Genomic DNA, 18,716 nt, shown 5'->3' on the forward strand with positions numbered 1-18,716 from the left:
TCGTGCCCCAAACCCCGCTGCCCCTCGTGCCCCACTTCCCCCAAACCCCGCTGCCCCTCGTGCCCCACTTCCCCCAAACCCCGCTGCCCCTCGTGCCCCACCTCCCCCAAACCCCGCTGCCCCTCGTCAACTGCCTAGTTCAACCAGCAGTTGCATTGGACCTGGATAGGAAGAGGATACAAGGAGTCTGCAAAGGGATATAGATAGGTTAAGTAAGTGAAGATTCAACAGATGGAATATAATGTAGGAAGAATAGTAAAACAAAAGACTATTCTGATGGAGTGAGACTGCAAAATACTGCAGTCGAGGGATCTGAGTGGCATTGTACACAAAATCATAAAACATTACCAATTTCATCAGTTAGGAGACCAATGGAAGGTTGGCCTTTACTGCAAGGCTGATAGAGTGTAAGATAGGGAAGTCTTGTTATAACTGTGAATGGCTTAGTGACACCACATCTAGAAGAGTGAGAGTTTTTAATCTCCTTACTTAAGGTAGTTGGGCCTATACTAATTGGAGTTTACAAGAATGAGATGACCAAATTGAGACTTTAAGATTCTGGGGTGGGGGGGGGGTTGATAGAGAGTGGATGCTGAGAAGATGTGAAATCAACAATTTGGAGACATACTTGAAAAATTAGCAACTGCGTCATTTAAAAAGGTGAGAAGAATAGAGTAGAATATCCTTTATTTAGAGGAGGAACTCCTTCTCAGAGGACTATTAGCCTTTGGAATTCACTTTCACATAAAACGGTAGAGACTAGACCACTGAATCTATTCAAAACGGAGTGTGTCAGATTTTTAATTGACATAGCAGTCCAGGACCTTTTAGGGGTGGGCAGGAAAATGGAGCTAAGGTCTTAATCAATTCAGCCATTGAAGAGTAGAACAAACTCAGGGGGGCCTATCCTGCTGTTTCCCTCAACCTGGGGCAGGTGGGTGTTGAATCCTGACATTCTGGTCCAGACGTAGGGATGCTAAGAGATGTTACCATATCCAGTTATATTCTTACTGTGAAGGGTCTTAACAGCAGAGACAATAGCAAGTTGCTTGCCACGAATCTGAAACAGAGGACAGAGTTCCAGAATAAGGGACCAATCATTTTAGGTTGAGATGAGAAGAAATCTCTTCCCTCAGGTGGTTATGAATCTTTGGGATTCTCTGCTTTGGATGCTCTACTGTTGAATATATACAAGGCTGAATTTTGGCCTTTCAGAGAATCAAGGGGGATGTGCAGAGACAGAGACACTGAAGCAATGATAATAAGGATTGGAAAGGAGGCTGCAAGGGCCAAGTGGTCTACTCTTGCACCTATTTTGTGCATTCTCATTCTGAGTGAATATCTCCTTTTGTCTCACTCATTATCCTTCTGGACAAATTTATCCCTTGACTGGAGGGCATAGGTTTTGGGAGAGAGTGAATGATTTAAAACAGGATCTAAGGGACAATTTTTTCATGCACTGAGTGGTGCGTGTGTGGAATGAGCTGCCAGAGGAAGTGGTGGAGGCTGGGACAATTGCAACATTTAAAAGGGATCTGAATGGGTATTTGAATAGGAAGGGTTTAGAGGGATATGGGCCAAATGGTGCTAGATTTATTTAGGATACCTGGTCTGCTTGGACGAGTTGGACCAAAGGTTCTGTTTCCATGGTGTACATCTCTATGATTGCATTTTTTTCAAGGCAGTATTTAAATTTAAAAAAAAAAATCAATGCAGAACTATTGCAGTCTATCAGGCACAAGAACAGCACTCTGCGTCTGGAATCAGTTCCATTTAACTGCCATATTTTTCAATACTCTGACCTCCATCAACCTCAGCCAGAAAAAAAATGATTCCCAGTAAGCATAGTATTTTGGAAGGAGAGACAATCAGGTTTCTACAACTTAGGAAAGAAGCTGCTTCACAGTTTAAAAGGCCAGCTCGGATTTTAAAATTGCTCTGGCATCTCCTTTCAGAAGCTGTCTGCCCCATGAAACGCCTTTACTCTCTTAAACACCTCCATCAGATCACAGCTCAACCACTGGACACAAGTTTGTGCACCATAATTTAACTCTTTAATCCCTGAGAACATCCCTGGTTGTTCCCAGACATGGGTATTAAGTTCCAGCTCTCACACATCCAGGACCCTGTTGATAAGAGTTTTGGATCTTACCTTTGGCGGTACATAAAACTCCAAGAGGAAACGTTCTCCCTCCAGCCTCACAGCTTTTCGTAGCAACAGTCGGCACTTCTGCCACTGCGTACTGCTCACCGAGTTAGAGTCATCAGCTACCATGTACCTCAAAGTGCCTTCTCTTTGAATATCCAGGAGTTCCACTTTAGCAGAGGAGGTTCGTGTCAAGCGCAAACGTTCTAGTTTGTGGCTCCATTTGTCCCGGGCCTCACTTTCAGATTTATTCCCTGAAGAATCTTGACTGATTAACCTTTTGCCCTGCCCCACATCCAGCAGTGGCTCGGCAGAGGAGCGCCATTGTAAAATCTCCTTCATTCCATCGACCATACACATACTCATGTTCCGCAGAGAAAACCCTTTCTTAAACTTTGGCCTGCCAGAAACATCCTCTGAACTCCTGGAATGGCCAAAGTTCGACATGTCCCAGACCTGCGCCTGCCTCAAGTACCTGCTGGAGTTCAATGTACTGTCTATACTCTCAAGGGAATCGGAATTCTCTTTCCTCTGGAGAATTTCTTTACCATAAGGCAGCTGGCAATTCTGGATGTCTGAAAATGGAGCAACTGTAGACTTGGTCGGCGAGTCTGGCAGGTATGGCCTGTTTACTTCCGAAGCAAAGTATTCCACAAAATGGGAAGCAAAGTATTGTGAGAAAGTGGTCTCTATTCCTGGGCACTCGAGGTGGGGATTTTCACTGATAAATATCCGGAATTTCTGGGCAAATTCAGCCGCTGCAGCTCGTGCCTGCACTTCACAAAATTCTTTCCAGTCTGGAATGTGTTGTAGGGAATTCGGACTTTCAGAGTCACCATTCATGGCGAATTCACTGAAGCCTAATTAAGCTGCACAAGGAGGGGAGAGAAAGAGAGAGAGAGAGAGAGAGAGAAAAATACATGGTTACCTCTACTGTGGGTAGTCTTAGAGTGAGCACCAAACCAACATATTGTTCACTTCAAAACACTGAGCTACCAACAAGTTTCAGAACCACAGTGTTGCCCCAAAAGGATCCCTGAATCACATGGACACTTAATGTCCCAGTTGGGCCATTGTGTCTGTGCTAGCTCTTTCAAAGAGAGTTAACTCCCCAGCCCTCTCTCCTCACTACACGGAAATATTCTCAGTTGTAAGTTCATTTCTAATTCTCTCTTGAAACTTAACTAGTGTCAGTTTATCAGGCAGCACATTCTAGGTCGTAACAAGCCACTGCATAATTTAAACACTCTCATTTAACCACCCCATCCCCCACCAGAGTTCTTCTGCCAAATTACTGAAGTATCAAATTTCAAAAGGTTTCCACAATAAACTTTGAACAAGATCTCTTCCTTTTTCTAAAAAAAAGGAATAATGATTTCTGAAATAAGTTGAACTCCTAGAAACAGCTTTGCCATAAGGATCTGTGATTTCTCACTTGACTGTGACCAAACATTTCAATGGTCGCTCATTAGAAATATTAACTGAATGAGATCTGAGCCCACTTCAGTGTTCAAAACAGCGAAGAGGGAGGGGAAAAAAAAAAAGGGCAATAAAACACTCGCAGGAGGAGAATGAAACATATTGATAATTTACTGGCTGTGAAATAAGCTCAAACAGCAGCATTGAACAGCAGCTACTCACGTTCAGCTCTGCCTTTTCCCCCTCTCTGCACTTTTGTTTTTGACTTCTACCTCCCACTGCTTCTTTGCAGGCAGGACCACAGAGAAACAGATCACCAATTCTCCATGTGTCCACTGATGCATGTGAGATTATCAAGGAAAGTCACGAGCTGGCTAAATGTTTGTCATTGGAGGAGCAGATTGGTGAGGGATAATTTAACTAAGCAAAGAAAAGGGATGTGCGAAGATGTAATATCTGCTGACCAAAGAGTAGTGTATAAATATATACATATTTTATATTTCTGAATACATAGCAACTGCTCATTGCACAATGTTAAAACAAATCACGCAGGAAATAGCTACTTCCCTGCTGATAATGCAATATCAGAGACAAGCAGGATATGTTCGAGTTTGATAACAGTAAAGCGCATCCAGGATAGCAGCAGATTTTCTTATAAATATCACCATGTTCTAGTTTCTCTTTAGCATACAAAATTCTCAATGTGATCGTTCTAATATCTCGAAGGCTAAAATTTGGTGTTAGCTCAGTTGGCTGGATGGTTGGTTTGCTATGATGCCAATAGCATGGGTTCAATTCCCATCATCAGCTGAGGTTATCATGAGGAACTTCCCTTCTCAAGCTCTCCCCTTGCCTGAGGTCTGATGGCCCTCAAGTTAAATCACCCAGTCGTCTCTCTCTAATGAAAGAACAGCCCTATGGTAAGGCTATAGTGACTTGACCTTACTGAACCTCATCCCCACAGAATGTCACTAGTTTTCAATGCCGACCCCAAGTTCTATTGCATAGTTTACACATTAAATATCAATTGGTTATTTGCCTCATGACTCATACAGGCTCTGTCCTCACCCAGTCAATGCCCCTAGTTAAGTTTTATACAGTAAATCCCTCATGCTATTGAACCATGGTTATTTCTAATTGTATTTATCTTTATTCCCATACACTGAAAATTCCCAACAGATCTAGTAAACGTTTAATTCTCATTTTATAATATTAGCAATATTAGAAGCTGAGGGACTGGCCAAGCAATCATCATCTGCTTGCTAATTTTAGATAAATCTGTCACCAATAGACAGGATGGGCTGGATGATTTCCTATCTGTCGATTTCAGTAGTTTTAAGGTTTTTTTTCCGCCATTCCATCTGACATTCTCAGTTGTAGTAGAACTTCATTCTGAAAAAGGCCTGAAGCACAAATGTGCTGCCTGTCATATTGCTGACAGCAGACAGTGGGCCATCTTATTAGATGCTTTGACACTTGCTTTATTTGTGAAAACCTGGTAGCATACCATTGCATTTAGCTCTCGGAGAGCATTGTTTACTTACAATAGAAAGAAGTTGTCTTTTAAAATGGTAGGTTGAAGTCTCAAGTCAACCAAGAGCTCCCACAAAGTACATGGTGAAATTAGAGAGGCCTCAAGGATCTTTAAAGAACCTTGTGTGTTGGATCACAGATCAATGTGTGTTGGATCACAGAGTTGGAGAATCATAATATTATGACTGTCAATAAGTATATTAAGGTTGAGATGGACAGATTTTTAATTAGTAAGGGAATCCAGGGTTATAGGAAAAGGTAGGAAAGTAGAGTTGGGGATTATCAGACAAGCCATCATTTCAAGGAATAACAGATGCAAAGGGCTGAATGGCCTACATTTGCTCCTATATTTTATGGTCTTATCAGAGGTCGTTGTTACACCCCAAACAACTTTAGATTCTGCCAGTTGTAAATTCACTTAACAATTCTAAAGTTTCAATTTCGATCAGCTGTGGCTGAAAGTACTTTTCTGATCCCAGAATGATCAGCCAACTGTGCACTTCAGCACAGCCAAAGGGAACATGCTTGAGGTTTGATGGAAGTATACTGAGGCAGTGCTAAAGGGAATGAGATGAGATGTGCAGGGATCTCTCTACATGTGACTGTGTTGCACACATACATCCAGAAAGTGCCAGTCTGCTAGCTGACATCAAGATCATAAGAATGTAAGATGTAGGAGCAGAAATTAGGCTATTTGGCCCATTGAGTCAGGTCTGCCATTCAAATCATGGCTGATAAGTTTCTCAATCCCATTCTCAAACTTTCTCCCTGTCGTATGGCTATGATATTGTGGCCATAATGGAGACGTGGGTTTCACAGGGGCAGGAATGGTTACTTGACGTTCCAGGGTTTAGAACGTTTAAAAAGAACAGGGAAGGTGGAAAAAGAGGAAGGGGTGTAGCATTGCTAATCAGAGTGCATCACAGCTACAGAAACAAAAAGATTGTCGAGGAAGGTTTGTCTACTGAGTCAGTATGGTTGGAAGTTAGGAACAACAAGGGAGCAGCCACTGCATTGGGGGTTTTCTACAGACCCCCTAATAGCAGTAGAGAGATTGAAGAACTCATAGGCCGGCAGATTCTGGAAAAATGCAGAAGTAGCAGGGTTGTTGTTACGGGTGATTTCAACTTTCCCAATAATTGATTGGAACCTTCTAAGTGCAGATGATTTGGATGGAGACGTTTTTGTCAGTTGTGTTCAGGAGGGTTTCCTTACTCAGTATGTAGACAGATAGACGAGGGGAGAGACCATTTTGGATTTGGTGCTCAGCAATGAGCCAGGACAGGTGTCCGATCTCGCGGTGGGAGAGCACTTTGGTGACACAGTGATCACAACTGCCTCACATTTAGCACAGCCTTGGAGAGGGAAAGGAACAGTCACGGAGGGAAGATATTTAATTGGGGAAAATGAAATTATGATGCTGCTATCAGACAGGAGTTGGGAAGTACAGACTGGGAGCAATTGTTCCACAGAAAGGGCACAGCAGACATGTGGAGACTGTTTAAGAAGCAGTTGTTCCGAGTGATGCATGATTTTGTTCCTCTGAGACAGGTAAGAAGGGGTAAGATTATGGAACCTTGGATGAGAACAGAGGAGCGTCTCGTCAAAAGGAAGGAAACAGCTCACATAAGGTGTCGGAAGCAAGGATCTAGCACAGCTTTAGAGGATTACAGGCTTGTAGAAAGGAGCTCAAAAATAGGCTGAGGAGAGCCAGGAGGTGACACGAAAAAGGCTTGGCAGGAAGGATTAGGGAGGACCCAAAGGCATTTTACTCATACATGAGGAATAAGAGCACGATCAGGGAGAAAGTAGGGCCAATCAGGGATAGCAGAGGGAACTTGTGCGTGGAATCTGAGCAGATGGGGAAGCCCTAAATGAGCTTTTTACTTCGGTTTTCACCAAAGGGACCTTGTTGTGAATGAAAGCTTTGAGGAGCTGGGATACAGTCTTGACCAGATCAAGATTGATGAAGTTAATGTGCTGGAAATTTTGGAAAGCATTAAGATTGATAAGTCCCCAGGGCCAGACCAAATTTATCCTAAGCCACTGCCGAAGATCTTTGCCTCCTCACTCTCCACGGGAGTCACATCGGAGGATAGGAAGGAGGCGAATGTTATTCCTCTTTTCAAGAATGGTAACAGAGAAGTCCCTGACAATTACAGACCAGTCAGTCTTACATCTGCGGTCAGCAAAGTTTTGAAAAGCATTCTGAGGGATAGGATTTATGACTATTTGGAAAAGCATAGTGTGATTAAAGGCAGTCAGCATGGCTTAGTGAAGGAAGGTCATGCCTCAAATTGAGCAGTGGATGTGGTGTATATGGACTTCAGCAAGGCATTTGATAAGGTTCCCCATGGGAGGCTCATTCATAAAGTTAGGTGGTATGGGATACAGGGAGATTTGGCTATCTGGATTCAGAATTGGCTGGCTGACAGAAGGCAGAGAGTGGTTGTAGATGGAAAGTATTCTGCCTGGAGGTCAGTGTTGAGTGGGGTCCCGCAGGGCTCTGTTCTTGAGCCTCTGCTCTTTGTAGTTTTTATAAATGACTTGGATGAGGAGGATGAGGGGTGGGCTCATAAATTTGCAGATGACAGAGGTTGGAGGAGTCAGCGATAGTATATAGAGGGCTACTGCAGGCTGAAGTGCCATATAGACAGGATGCAGAGCTGGGCTGAGAAATGGCAGAAGTAGTTCAACCTGGATAAATGCAAAATGATGCATTTTGAAAGGTCGAACTCGGAGGCTGAATATAGATTTAAAGACAGGATTCTTGGCAGTGTGGAGGAACAGAGGGTTCTGGGTATGCAAGTACATGGGTGGCAACTTTTGAGGGACCTAAGTGGATAGGGTAGTAAGAAAGCATATGGCATTTTGGCTTTCATTACCAGGGGGATCAAGTTTAAGAGCCGCGAGGTTTAGCTACAGCTCTACAAGTCCCTGGTGAGACCACACTTGGAATATTGTGTCCAGTCTGGTCACCCTACTATAGGAAAGATACAGAGGCTTTGGAGAGGGTGCAAAGAAGGTTTACCAGGATGCTGCCTGGACTGGAGGGCTTGTCTTATGAAGAAAGATTGAATAAGCTCAGACATTTCTCTCTGGAGAGAAGGAGGACGAGGAGACCTGATCGAGGTATACAAGATAAATGAGTGGAATAGATAGAGTCAATAGCCAGAGACTTTTCCCCAGGACAGGATTGACTGGTACGAGGAGTCATAGTTAGAAGATATTAGGAGAAAGATATAAAGGAGACGTCTGAGGTAGGTTCTTTACGCAGATAGTTATGAATGCATGGAATGCGTTGCCAGCAGTGCTAGTGGAAGCAGAGTCTTTGGGGACATTTAAGCGATTGCTGGACATGCACATGGATAGCAGTGAGTTGAGGGGTACGTAGGTTAAGTTATTATATTTTACATTAGGATTAAACCTCAGCACAACATCGTGGACCAAAGGGCTTGTTCTGTGCTGTACTTTTCTATGTTCTATGTAACCTTTGATCCCCATGACAAATCAAAACATTCTCTCCGTTTTAAATATACTCAATGACCTGGCCACCTCAAACAGTCTTCTGTGGCAATGAACTCCACAGATATACTACTTTTTGGCTGAAGAAGTTTCTCCCTATCTCCCTTTATTCTAAGGCTGTGCACTCTGGTCCTAGTCTTTCCTGCCAATGGAAAATCTTCCTAATGTCCATTCTGTCCAGGCTGCTCAGTATTCTGTAAGTTTCAATCAGGTCCCCTCCCTCACCCTTCTGAACTCCATCAAGTATAGTCCCAGACTCCTCAAACATTCCTCATATTAAGCATGGCAGGGTGCTCATGGATGGATTGGTACTGAATTTGTGGCAGCTGTTGGCAATTGGGAGGACATCGTACAGATCAAAGACAACAATTTTACTTTGAGTTGTCCTTCTGGAGCCAGGCAGATTCAACTTTGGGCCCAGTTAGCCAGAAGTCAGGAGATCGGAGTGTGATACTAATAAGTATAGCTATTCATAGCATCAACACAGATAACACGGAAGACCAATCAAACAGGAAATATTCAATGGAAAAATACATGGGGCAGTCTATAGCTTTATCCAAGATAGAGGAACATTATGAATTGCATTGTTACATTATCAGACCGCAAGAGAGTGTGTAGTCTGAAAATTGCAGCAATCTGAAAGGTTGCTGTTATGAAGTTCTCGACTTGTGCTGCCAAATGTGTCAATGCCACAGAACGGTTGAAAAGCACTGAAGTATCTGCTGAATTCATCAACTGCTGGGTTTTGCTTCCAGTAATATCTTTGTTAAATGAACCAGAGAAATGATCACATCCACTCTGACTCCTGAATCAATTTTACTTTTGTGAAGATAATTTCAAATTTTGTAGGTAATGCCAAGCTGTTGGCAGGGTTGAGGTGTAGTTCACATAAAAGGAGAGGAACTGTGACAAAAAGCAGTGTTATTAATAAGCTTGCAAAATGGATGTATGAGGAACCTCAAAGATGAGAGAGAGGCGAAACATTTTAATAGGAAGAATAAAAAGAGACACCACAGTCCTCAGAAAATAATTATTCAAGTGGGCGACAGAAAGATCTAAGTTCACAAATCGAAAAAAAACCCAACAAAACACTGAAGTTCATTTCTCGGAGGACAGAATTGAAAAACAAAAAAATGTCCTGTCAAATTGGTACAGAACTGTAGTTAAATGATATATGGAATATGGCGATACAAGGACAATGCTAACCTATATAAATAATCACAGTTTACATCACATCCCAATCATTTGCATGATCCCTCACAGCATGATACAAGAATGGTGTACTATTACACCCACCACATCTAAATCAGACGCGACATTAATCCAAGACCATATGCCTAATGTGATCAGTTTCCTGATGGAGAGAGAAGGATTAAAATTACGATCGATACTTACTGAATAGTTCCAGCATTTCTTGAATTAATTTTAGATTTCCAGCATTTTGCCATTTTTTTCCAGAAAAATATTTACAAGATTCAAAAGCTGTTTGAAATCATAACAAGTTTACTGTAAACCATTGATCATGTTTTTCATCCTGCTTTTGTACATTTCTGCTTCCTTCCCAGATCAGGCTGGATATTCACACTAAATTCATAAATGCTATTCTCAACTTATGGTTTGAAGGTCAAATCCTTCAATGCATTTTTCATTCACCAGTACACCAAGAGACTGCTTTCCCTCACCAACACATGCTTCCCAATCTGAAACTACAATATTGCATTATGTTATTAAAACTTGTCCCAAACTCAAATGGGGAAAAGGATTCAAGAAAAAAGGAGCATAGTTATGAACTCCTTGTCCCAATATCTGAGCCTTCGATAAGTTATCCTGTAGCAAAATCATGACGAAGTATGAGCTTGGGAGACTGGTTAGCAAAGCGCAGCAGGTCAGGCAGCATCCAAGGAACAGGAGAATCGACGTTTCGGGCATAAGCCCTTCTTCAGGAATGAGGAAAGTGTGTCCAGCAGGCTAAGCAACACATTTTCAGCTCTGATCTCCAGCATCTGCAATCCTCACTTTCTCCTCGAAGATTTTAACCTACTGCGAATCCTCTTACAAGGATGCCTTCCTTGAAGAAGCTCTCTTCCTCCCTCTACCTTAGCTTGCTGGACACACTTTCCTCATCCTTTCTCCTCGACTGGTTAGCAAGCTTAGATCTCATGGAATACAGAGAGAACTAGCCATTTGGATACAGAGCTGGCTCGAAGATAAAAGACAGAGGGTGGTGGAAAGTTGCTTTTCAGACCGGAGGCCTATGAGCAGTGGAATGCCACCCCACACGCACCCCCACCCCCCCCAAAAAAAAAACACATTGCCTGTCCTGTTCGCATGCCATCTGCACCAAGTCAGGAGCTATATGTGGGTCAAATGATAGTACCCCAATGCCTACCATAAAATCCAACCCCTCATGCCCAAGCCGGTTTTAAGTGAACAGCTGTGGCGAGTCACCACCTCCACAGGCATTGTCGCATGGGTCTATGGTTGGTTCCAGGTGGAGTGTCAGTGGAGACACCTTAGGCACATCATACATGACCACCATCACAGGCAGGAATATTGCCCACTTGAGAACTCACCCCCAAAATTTATTTCGTTGCACTGGGCCAGTGTCCACAAGTTTAATGAATAAAAGTGCACTTTATGGACTATGATGACCTTTCCTTGATTGCCAGTTACAGCCTAAACATTTTGAATGGTCCCATAGAGTGTCAGCCTAGTACAGGGGAAGGGATATCACATCACATACCATTGAAAGAAAAGATTATTGCTCAATAACTGTCAGCTGGTTCTGGTAAGAGTGTACAGCAGCAGCAAGCATTAAGGAGTGAGATGGCTATATGAACTGACAAAAGAAAAGTTCATAGTGTGATATCAAACGCACAGGAAAGAGATATGCTTAATATCTTTGTACTTCAAATTGGGAATAACTTGCCAAGTATGGTGAACAGGGAGAAAGTGAGGACTGCACATGCTGGAGACCAGAGTTGAAAAATGTGGTGCTGCAAAAACACAGCAGGCCAGGCAGCACCCGATGAGCAGGAGAATCGACATTTCGGGTAAAGTCTGAAGAAGGGCTTATGCCCAAAACGTCGATTCTCCTGCTCCTCGGATGCTGCCTGGCCTACTGGGTTTTTCCAGCACCACACTTTTCAAGTATGGTGAACACAGACTTTGTCTATTCACTCATGGCCAGGACAGCATTTATTGCCCATCCCCAACTACCAAGAGAGCATTTAAGAGTCAGAGTCGACTACATTACGGAGAGTTTGGAGTCACATGTAGGACACACCAGGTAAAAATGGCAGTTTGCCCTCCATAATGGATGAGTGAAACAGATGGGTTTTTCTGACAATTGACAACAAATTCATGGTCATCATCAGACCCTTAATTTAAGGATCATTTATCAAATTCATATCCACCATCTGCCATTATGGGATTTAAACCCAGGTCCCCAGAACATGAATGGAGTTTCTGGATTGATAGCCCAGTGATAATACCACTTGGCCATTGCCTCCTCAGAGAGGAACTGGGCTTCACCCAAATACGGTGGAAGGACACATGCTCAGTGTTGACTTGAAAGCATTATTTAAAAGAGATTTACCAGATCCTACTGACCTTAATGTGCAGCCCCATGAGAACCAAAACTAGTTTTTATTCATTTTCTTTCATTCAAATTAATGAAAGTTATACAAATATTTGAACATAGCAATATTTCAGGTCAAATACAACTCATTTAAAATTAAAATCAATGTGGGAATAGTGGAATATTCTGGGTGTAACGGGCTGGAAACACAGACGTGCTGTAATTAACTTTCCTCCAGTTTCAGATATTATCAGTCACATCTGTGTTTCTTGGCACCATCATTAAATCCTTTGCCTTTTTTCAGCTCCAGAGATAAGTGGGAGCTATAAATAGACATTGCCTCCTCTCACTACTACACAGTTTCCAGTTCCACTTTTCAGCCCAAACTGCATGAAGTTGTTGTTTTTCAGCACGGTTTGAGAAACCTTATGGACATCAAGACTCCCATGCAGTGACGTGAAAAGGGGAACGTGACATTCCTGGGACAACCAGGAATGGCAGTTGGAATGGCAGGCTGCAAGGAATTCTGTTTTACAAAAGACGTTTTCAGCTCCCCAACCATATAAACCAACATTAAATGCCCTGATTAAAAATGTTATCAGATGCCAGAAGTTCTGGTCTATTGATCTTCACTGTTCAAACGTTTCTGTTGGAGCTTATGATACCCTCACCAGTTAAAACATAAAAATGTTTCTCCACAATGGGTCTTGCAGGAAGAGCATGCATTCACAGACACCTGTAAAAGGCAAAACACTAAGGTACGCAGGTGAATCAAATTTTCCTCTTTGTTTATGCAAACAGGGGCCTTGTGTCTGTTTAATATCATGTGCACCCTTTGAATGCTTGCTGTGAGGCTGGTACTGTTGTGCAAGGTAATGGTTCTGAAACAGTTAAATGTTGAAGCTGTGTTAAAGTCCACCCAATCTGATGATGTCACCAGTCTTTGGGTGAAGAATCTGGCAGTCTAGCAGACATGTCACCCCAGGTCCTGATAATTTTAAGTAAACAGGCCTAACTAATCAACGTAGCATGCACTTATTGTCAATGTTCCCTCTAAGCTGAGGCTCCTCTGAAGTCAAATTAATTAGTTTTGGAGGTCCATGCCATGCATAGACCCCAAAAAAAGTCCACACCCCAAAAAAGATTAAGGGAATATTGCTTATCATCGTTACTCAATTAACTAGCATACGAGTGCACAAACATCAAATCGCATGGTCAGGCATGACCGATACTCCCTCATTTCCAACCACACAGACAATGAAGGACACAAATGGGGACAATGTAACCATCATAGCACAGGTAAATAGAATTCCTTGCAGCCTGCCATTCCAACTGGAACTCAATGAATAAACACGTTGAACTGGACTCCACATACAAAACTGGAAGTACCAAAAAAGCAGAGACACAAATACCAGGTGGGATAGACCACATTATTGAAGAGGCACTAATGATGACACCTAGCAAGGTGATGAAAAGTCTGCAGCAAACCACACCAGCTCGGCAAACAAATCTCCGACCTAAATGTATTGTTATGTAAAACAAGTGCCTTTTCTGGTTAAGGCTCACCACTGACAATATCTATTCTCACCACTGACAATAAGGTGGGCCCTTAGAATCAAAGAAAGACCAGTGGCAGTACTTCAACCATCCAGTGTTCAATATGATATGGTGATCAGCAGTGGCATCATTGCAGAAATAAAATTACTAAGAACTTAACCCTTTAAAAACATACCACTTTAATGAAAACCTAGGCAGCCAGTCAACAGCTGAAGCACACAAATCCAACAAGTAGTTCGCAGCACTCGTGGGAGAAGCAGAATGAAAACTCCAGAAGGTGATCTGCACTTCAGATCAGAGACACAAGAAAATCAGTGCGGGCTCGGAAGGAAGTACAAACGAGCCATGCTGGGAAGAGTCAGACTTCTTAGAGGGGGATCGTCTAATGGACGATCTCCAGAAGTAAAGCTGGAGGTCTCAAGAGTTAGGGATAAAAAGTTACAATAACAGTGCAGTGCAAAAAAAAAACAAAACAAAAAACAAAAAAAAAAAACCAACCCGCGGCTGGAAAGGCTAGAAGGAAAAGGGTGTACTTATCCTGCAAAGCAAGCATTGATACTATCACAAGTGAGCTCCATATAACAAAAGCCTGAAAAATAATTTCTTGCAAGGCTACTACATCAGAAAGACAATAAATGCTGGAGATCAGAGTGCATCAGATAGCATCCATAGAGACAGCAAGCCAATGTTTCAGTCTAGATGAAGAATCACCTAGACTCAAAACGTTAGTTTGCTCTCTTCATGGATGCTGTCTGACCCGCTGTGATCACCAGATTCCAGCATCTGCAGTAGTTTGTTCCTACTGTATCAAAGAAGTAGAAACATCAAAGAAGCGCTTTGCAGGAGGCTCCCAAGCACTGATGATGTCGCCTAGCCAGGGGACGAAACGTTTGCAACAAAAACTTCCAGCTCGGCAAACAGAATCACAACAGAGTTAATATTGAAGTTGCATTAAGTTCCACCCAATATGCTAATATTGCACAGCTTTTGGATGAAGAATCTGACACTTTAGCATACTGTCCTGATGGAGACAGACATGTCATCTCTGGCTCTTGATAGTCAGGAGTAGTTATGTCCAGTTAGTCAACTTAATTTGTACTTATTACTAGCATGCACAAAACTCAGACATGTAAGATAAGTGATCTTCTCGATAAGACTTACTGTGATCTATCCTCTATTATTATGCATCCGGTAATTATCCACTGATAAATAGACATAGCATAGAAAGGAGAATTAGTGGCAGCACTATATTAATCCACCACCCATAACCCAATGCAACAGTTATCTTCAGAAATATGGTTCCCGTAATGCTTAACTTTACAGGAAACCTAACAGGCACAAGTTTAGAACAGTGTTTGAATGTGGAGCAGAGGGAAATGTTATATCCAAGGGCCAATACTGACTCCAGTGGACTCCACTCCACCACCAACACCAGCCCCCAACCATGAACACTTACCCAAAAGGTTGCTGTCAGAACACAATGACCCAAAATTGTAGTCCTCTTCACCATTGAACAGTTTCAGGAGATCCAGCAAGTGTGCAGCAAGATCGACCCAAGGCCCAATATCGGGTATGTGCAAACTCTTGTTTTCAATAGTAACTGAGCATTATAACCATATTCAACTTCCACCGAGCAGTTAACACTGAAATTTCAGAATGATTGTTCTAAAGATAATCCCAGTGAATGGCCCCTTTGTTAGCTAGCTGATGTAATGAGTCTGTTTAGCTGCAATTTCTCCCACTCAAGCTGTGCATGCTACAATCATCTATAGATTAGTCAGCCAGGCACGCTGCAAAGAGTAGGAATCTAAAGGGTAGATTGTAAGCAGGAGCTGTCTGGTCTGTGATCATACAGAAGATCAAATGTTGTTCAACGTAGTGCATAAGATTTCACAAAAACAAAGCAAGGATTTGGACCGGGCGTTGCATTTAAAAAAGTTCATGACACAAACAGATCATTGATGCCTAAAGAAAATGGAATGCCTCAGACAAAGAACAACACAGGCAGACAACCTGTCCAAAATACACTGCCTTCAAAAGGAAGGGAAATCAGCCCCACACACTCCAATGCCAGATTCTGACCAGTGTTACAGCAGGTAGCGCAAATCTTTATAAATATGCTAATATTTCTCCAGTTTCTTAATGCTATTATAATATATTGCTTAACAACGGTTAAAGAACTGTGTGAAGTCTGAATGAGATTTCAGCAATAAGAAATGAATTACAATTATATGCAGACATCTGTGTGAAAATATCATGCTATAGGAATATCAAAAAGCAGGTGGCCATTCAGCCCATCAGCCTATTTCAACATTTAATTGAATAATGGCCAATTTACTGCTTGACTTCACTTAATGTATCTTTATGCCTTATCCCTAGACACCCTTCTGTATTATTTACCATCTCAGTCAATAGACTCGCAGCATCTATAACCTTTTTGGGGTTCCAAACACATTCCAAGCCATTTGTGTACAGTACAATGGATTGAAAAGTTACCACATGGAGAGAATGGAGCTGAAAAAACCCACTGAAATGGAGATTTAATTGATTTTTTTTTATCGTGGACACCATTGACTGAAACAACCGAGGGGGGAGTGGGTGGTGAAGAGGGAGGGGAGAATTTTTTTTCTCATAGATCTAAAGTCTTTGAAACTCATTTCCTTGAAAGACTGTGGAAGCAAATCTTTGCTTGTTTTTAAACACAGAGGTACACAGGCTTTTGATAAATGAACAGTGAAATGTGCTCAGGAGGAGGAGGGAATGTGGAGTAGCCAGCCACGATTTTATTGAAGGGTACAGCAAGTTTGAGGAGGGCCTAAATGGCGTACTCCTAGTCATGGTCTGCTCCTAGTTTGTGTTGCTTCAGTGAATACAGTCATCAGCAAGTGACAGGAAGGAACTTACAAACCTCAAGGATGCAGCATGGCCATGCTTCCAAGCATTTCTGGGTCTTTCCCCACTCTTGTGGGTGCCAATATTAAAGACCTCCTTCTTCTATCACTGTTGTTGCAGGATGCCTTGTCCTGTAATTAAAACACAAGAAATGAGACGTTCCAATTCCCAAGATAAGATTGGCAATACTATTAATCAACATGTTAGGAACATGGGACTAGGATATCATAGCAATTACGGAAACATGGCTCAGGGATGGGCAGGACTGGCAGCTTAAGTGTTCCAGGATACAAATGCTACAGGAAGGCAAGAGAGGAGGGGGAAGTGGCATTTTTAATAAGGGATAGCATTACAGCTGTGCTGAGGCAAGATATTCCCGGAAATACATCCAGGGAAGTTATTTGGGTGGAACTGAGAAATAAGAAAGGGATGATCACCTTATTGGGATTGTATTATAGACCCCCCAATAGTCAGCGGGAAATTGAGAAAAAAAAAACTTTAGGAGATCTCAGCTATCTGTAAGAATAATAGGGTGGTTATGGTAGGGGATTTTAACTTTCCAAACATAGACTGGGACTGCCATAGTGTTAAAGGTTTAGATGGAGAGGAATTTGTTAAGTGTGTGCAAGACAATTTTCTGATTCAGTATGTGGATGTACCTACTAGAAAAGGTGCAAAACTTGACCTACTCTTGGGGAAATAAGGTAGGGCAGGTGACTGAGGTGTCAGTGGGGGAGAACTTTGGGGCCAGCGACCATAATTCTATTAGATTTAAAATAGTGATGGAAAAGTATAGACCAGATCCAGAAGTTGAAATTCTAAATTAGAGAAAGGCTAACTTTGACAGTATTAGGCAAGAACTTTTGAAAGCTAATTGGAGGCAGGTAAAAGGGACGGCTGGAAAATGGGAAGCCTTCAAAAATGAGATAACAAGAATCCAGAGAAAAGTATATTCCTGTCAGGGAAGGCTGGTAGGTATAGGGAATGCTGGATGACTCAAGAAATTGAGGGTTTGGTTAAGAAAACAAAGGAAGCATGTGTCAGGTATAGATCGAGTGAATCCTTAGAAGAGTATCAAGGAAGTAGGAATATACTGAAGAGGGAAATCAGGAGGGCAAAAAGGGGACATAAGATAGCATTAGCAAATAGAATTAAGGAGAATCCAAAGGGTTTTTATAAATATATTAAGGTCAAAAGGGTAACTATGGAGAGAATAGAGCCCCGCAAAGATCAGCAAGGCGGCCTTTGTGTGGAGCCACAGAAAATGGGGGAGATACTAAATGAATATTTTGCATCAGTATTTACTGTGGAAAAGGATGTGGAAGATATAGAATGTAGGGAAATAGATGGTGACATCTTGCAAAATGTCCAGATTACAGAGGAGGAAGTGCTGGATGTCTTGAAAACGGTATATAGGGAGAGCTAGCCATTTGGATACAGAACTGGCTCAAAGGTAGAAGACAGAGGGTGGTGGTGGAGGGTTGTTTTTCAGACTGGAGGCCTGTGACCAGTGGAGTGCCACAAAGATCGGTGCTGGGCCCTCTACCTTTTGTCATTTACATAAATGATTTGGATGTGAGCATAAGAAGTACAGTTAGCAAGTTTGCAGATGACACCAAAATTGGAGGTGTAGTGGACAGCGAAGAGGGTTACCTCAGATTACAATGGGATCCGGACCAGATGGGCCAATGGGCTAAGAAGTGGCAGATGGAGTTTAATTCAGATAAATGCGATGTGCTGCATTTTGGGAAAGCAAATCTTAGCAGGACTTATACACTTAATGGTAAGGTCCTAGGGAGGGTTGCTGAACAAAAAGACCTTGGAGTGCAGATTCATAGCTCTTTGAAAATGGAGTCACAGGTAGATAGGATAGTGAAGGTGGTGTTTGGTATGCTTTCCTTTATTGGTCAGAGTATTGAGTACAGGAGTTGGGAGGTCATGTTGCAGCTGTACAGGACATTGGTTAGGCTGCTGTTGGAATATTGCGTGCAATTCTGGTCTCCTTCGTATCAGAAAGATGTTGCGAAACTTGAAAGGGTTCAGAAAAGATTTACAAGGATGTTG

The 18,716-nt window shown here is 42.3% G+C and overlaps 1 protein-coding gene across 8 annotated transcripts in view; it reads right to left on the reverse strand.

The window, feature by feature from the left end:
• LOC122564180 (SH2B adapter protein 2) overlaps nucleotides 1-18,716 on the reverse strand; it is a 125,647-nt gene that overhangs the window by 89,534 nt on the left and 17,397 nt on the right. For 6 of the 8 annotated variants that reach the window (XR_015752400.1, XM_087977574.1, XM_043718865.2 and 3 more), the window contains 2 exons: nucleotides 16,669-16,783; nucleotides 2,153-3,015 (listed from right to left, as the gene is read on the reverse strand). Coding sequence is in view for 7 of the 8 variants with exons in the window: in XM_087977574.1 (XP_087833700.1) it covers nucleotides 2,153-2,989 (837 nt within the window). In the remaining variant the exon portion in view is untranslated. Of the gene's footprint in view, nucleotides 1-2,152; nucleotides 3,016-3,787; nucleotides 3,875-16,664; nucleotides 16,784-18,716 lie in introns of those variants that run through there. The other 2 variants (XM_087977572.1, XM_087977573.1) reach the window with 2 other exon arrangements.

The sequence above is a fragment of the Chiloscyllium plagiosum genome, unplaced genomic scaffold, assembly GCF_037043375.1.
Source record: "Chiloscyllium plagiosum isolate Xiang-an unplaced genomic scaffold, Cpla_swu_hap1 HiC_scaffold_31, whole genome shotgun sequence".
In the NCBI taxonomy this organism is placed as follows: domain Eukaryota; kingdom Metazoa; phylum Chordata; class Chondrichthyes; order Orectolobiformes; family Hemiscylliidae; genus Chiloscyllium; species Chiloscyllium plagiosum.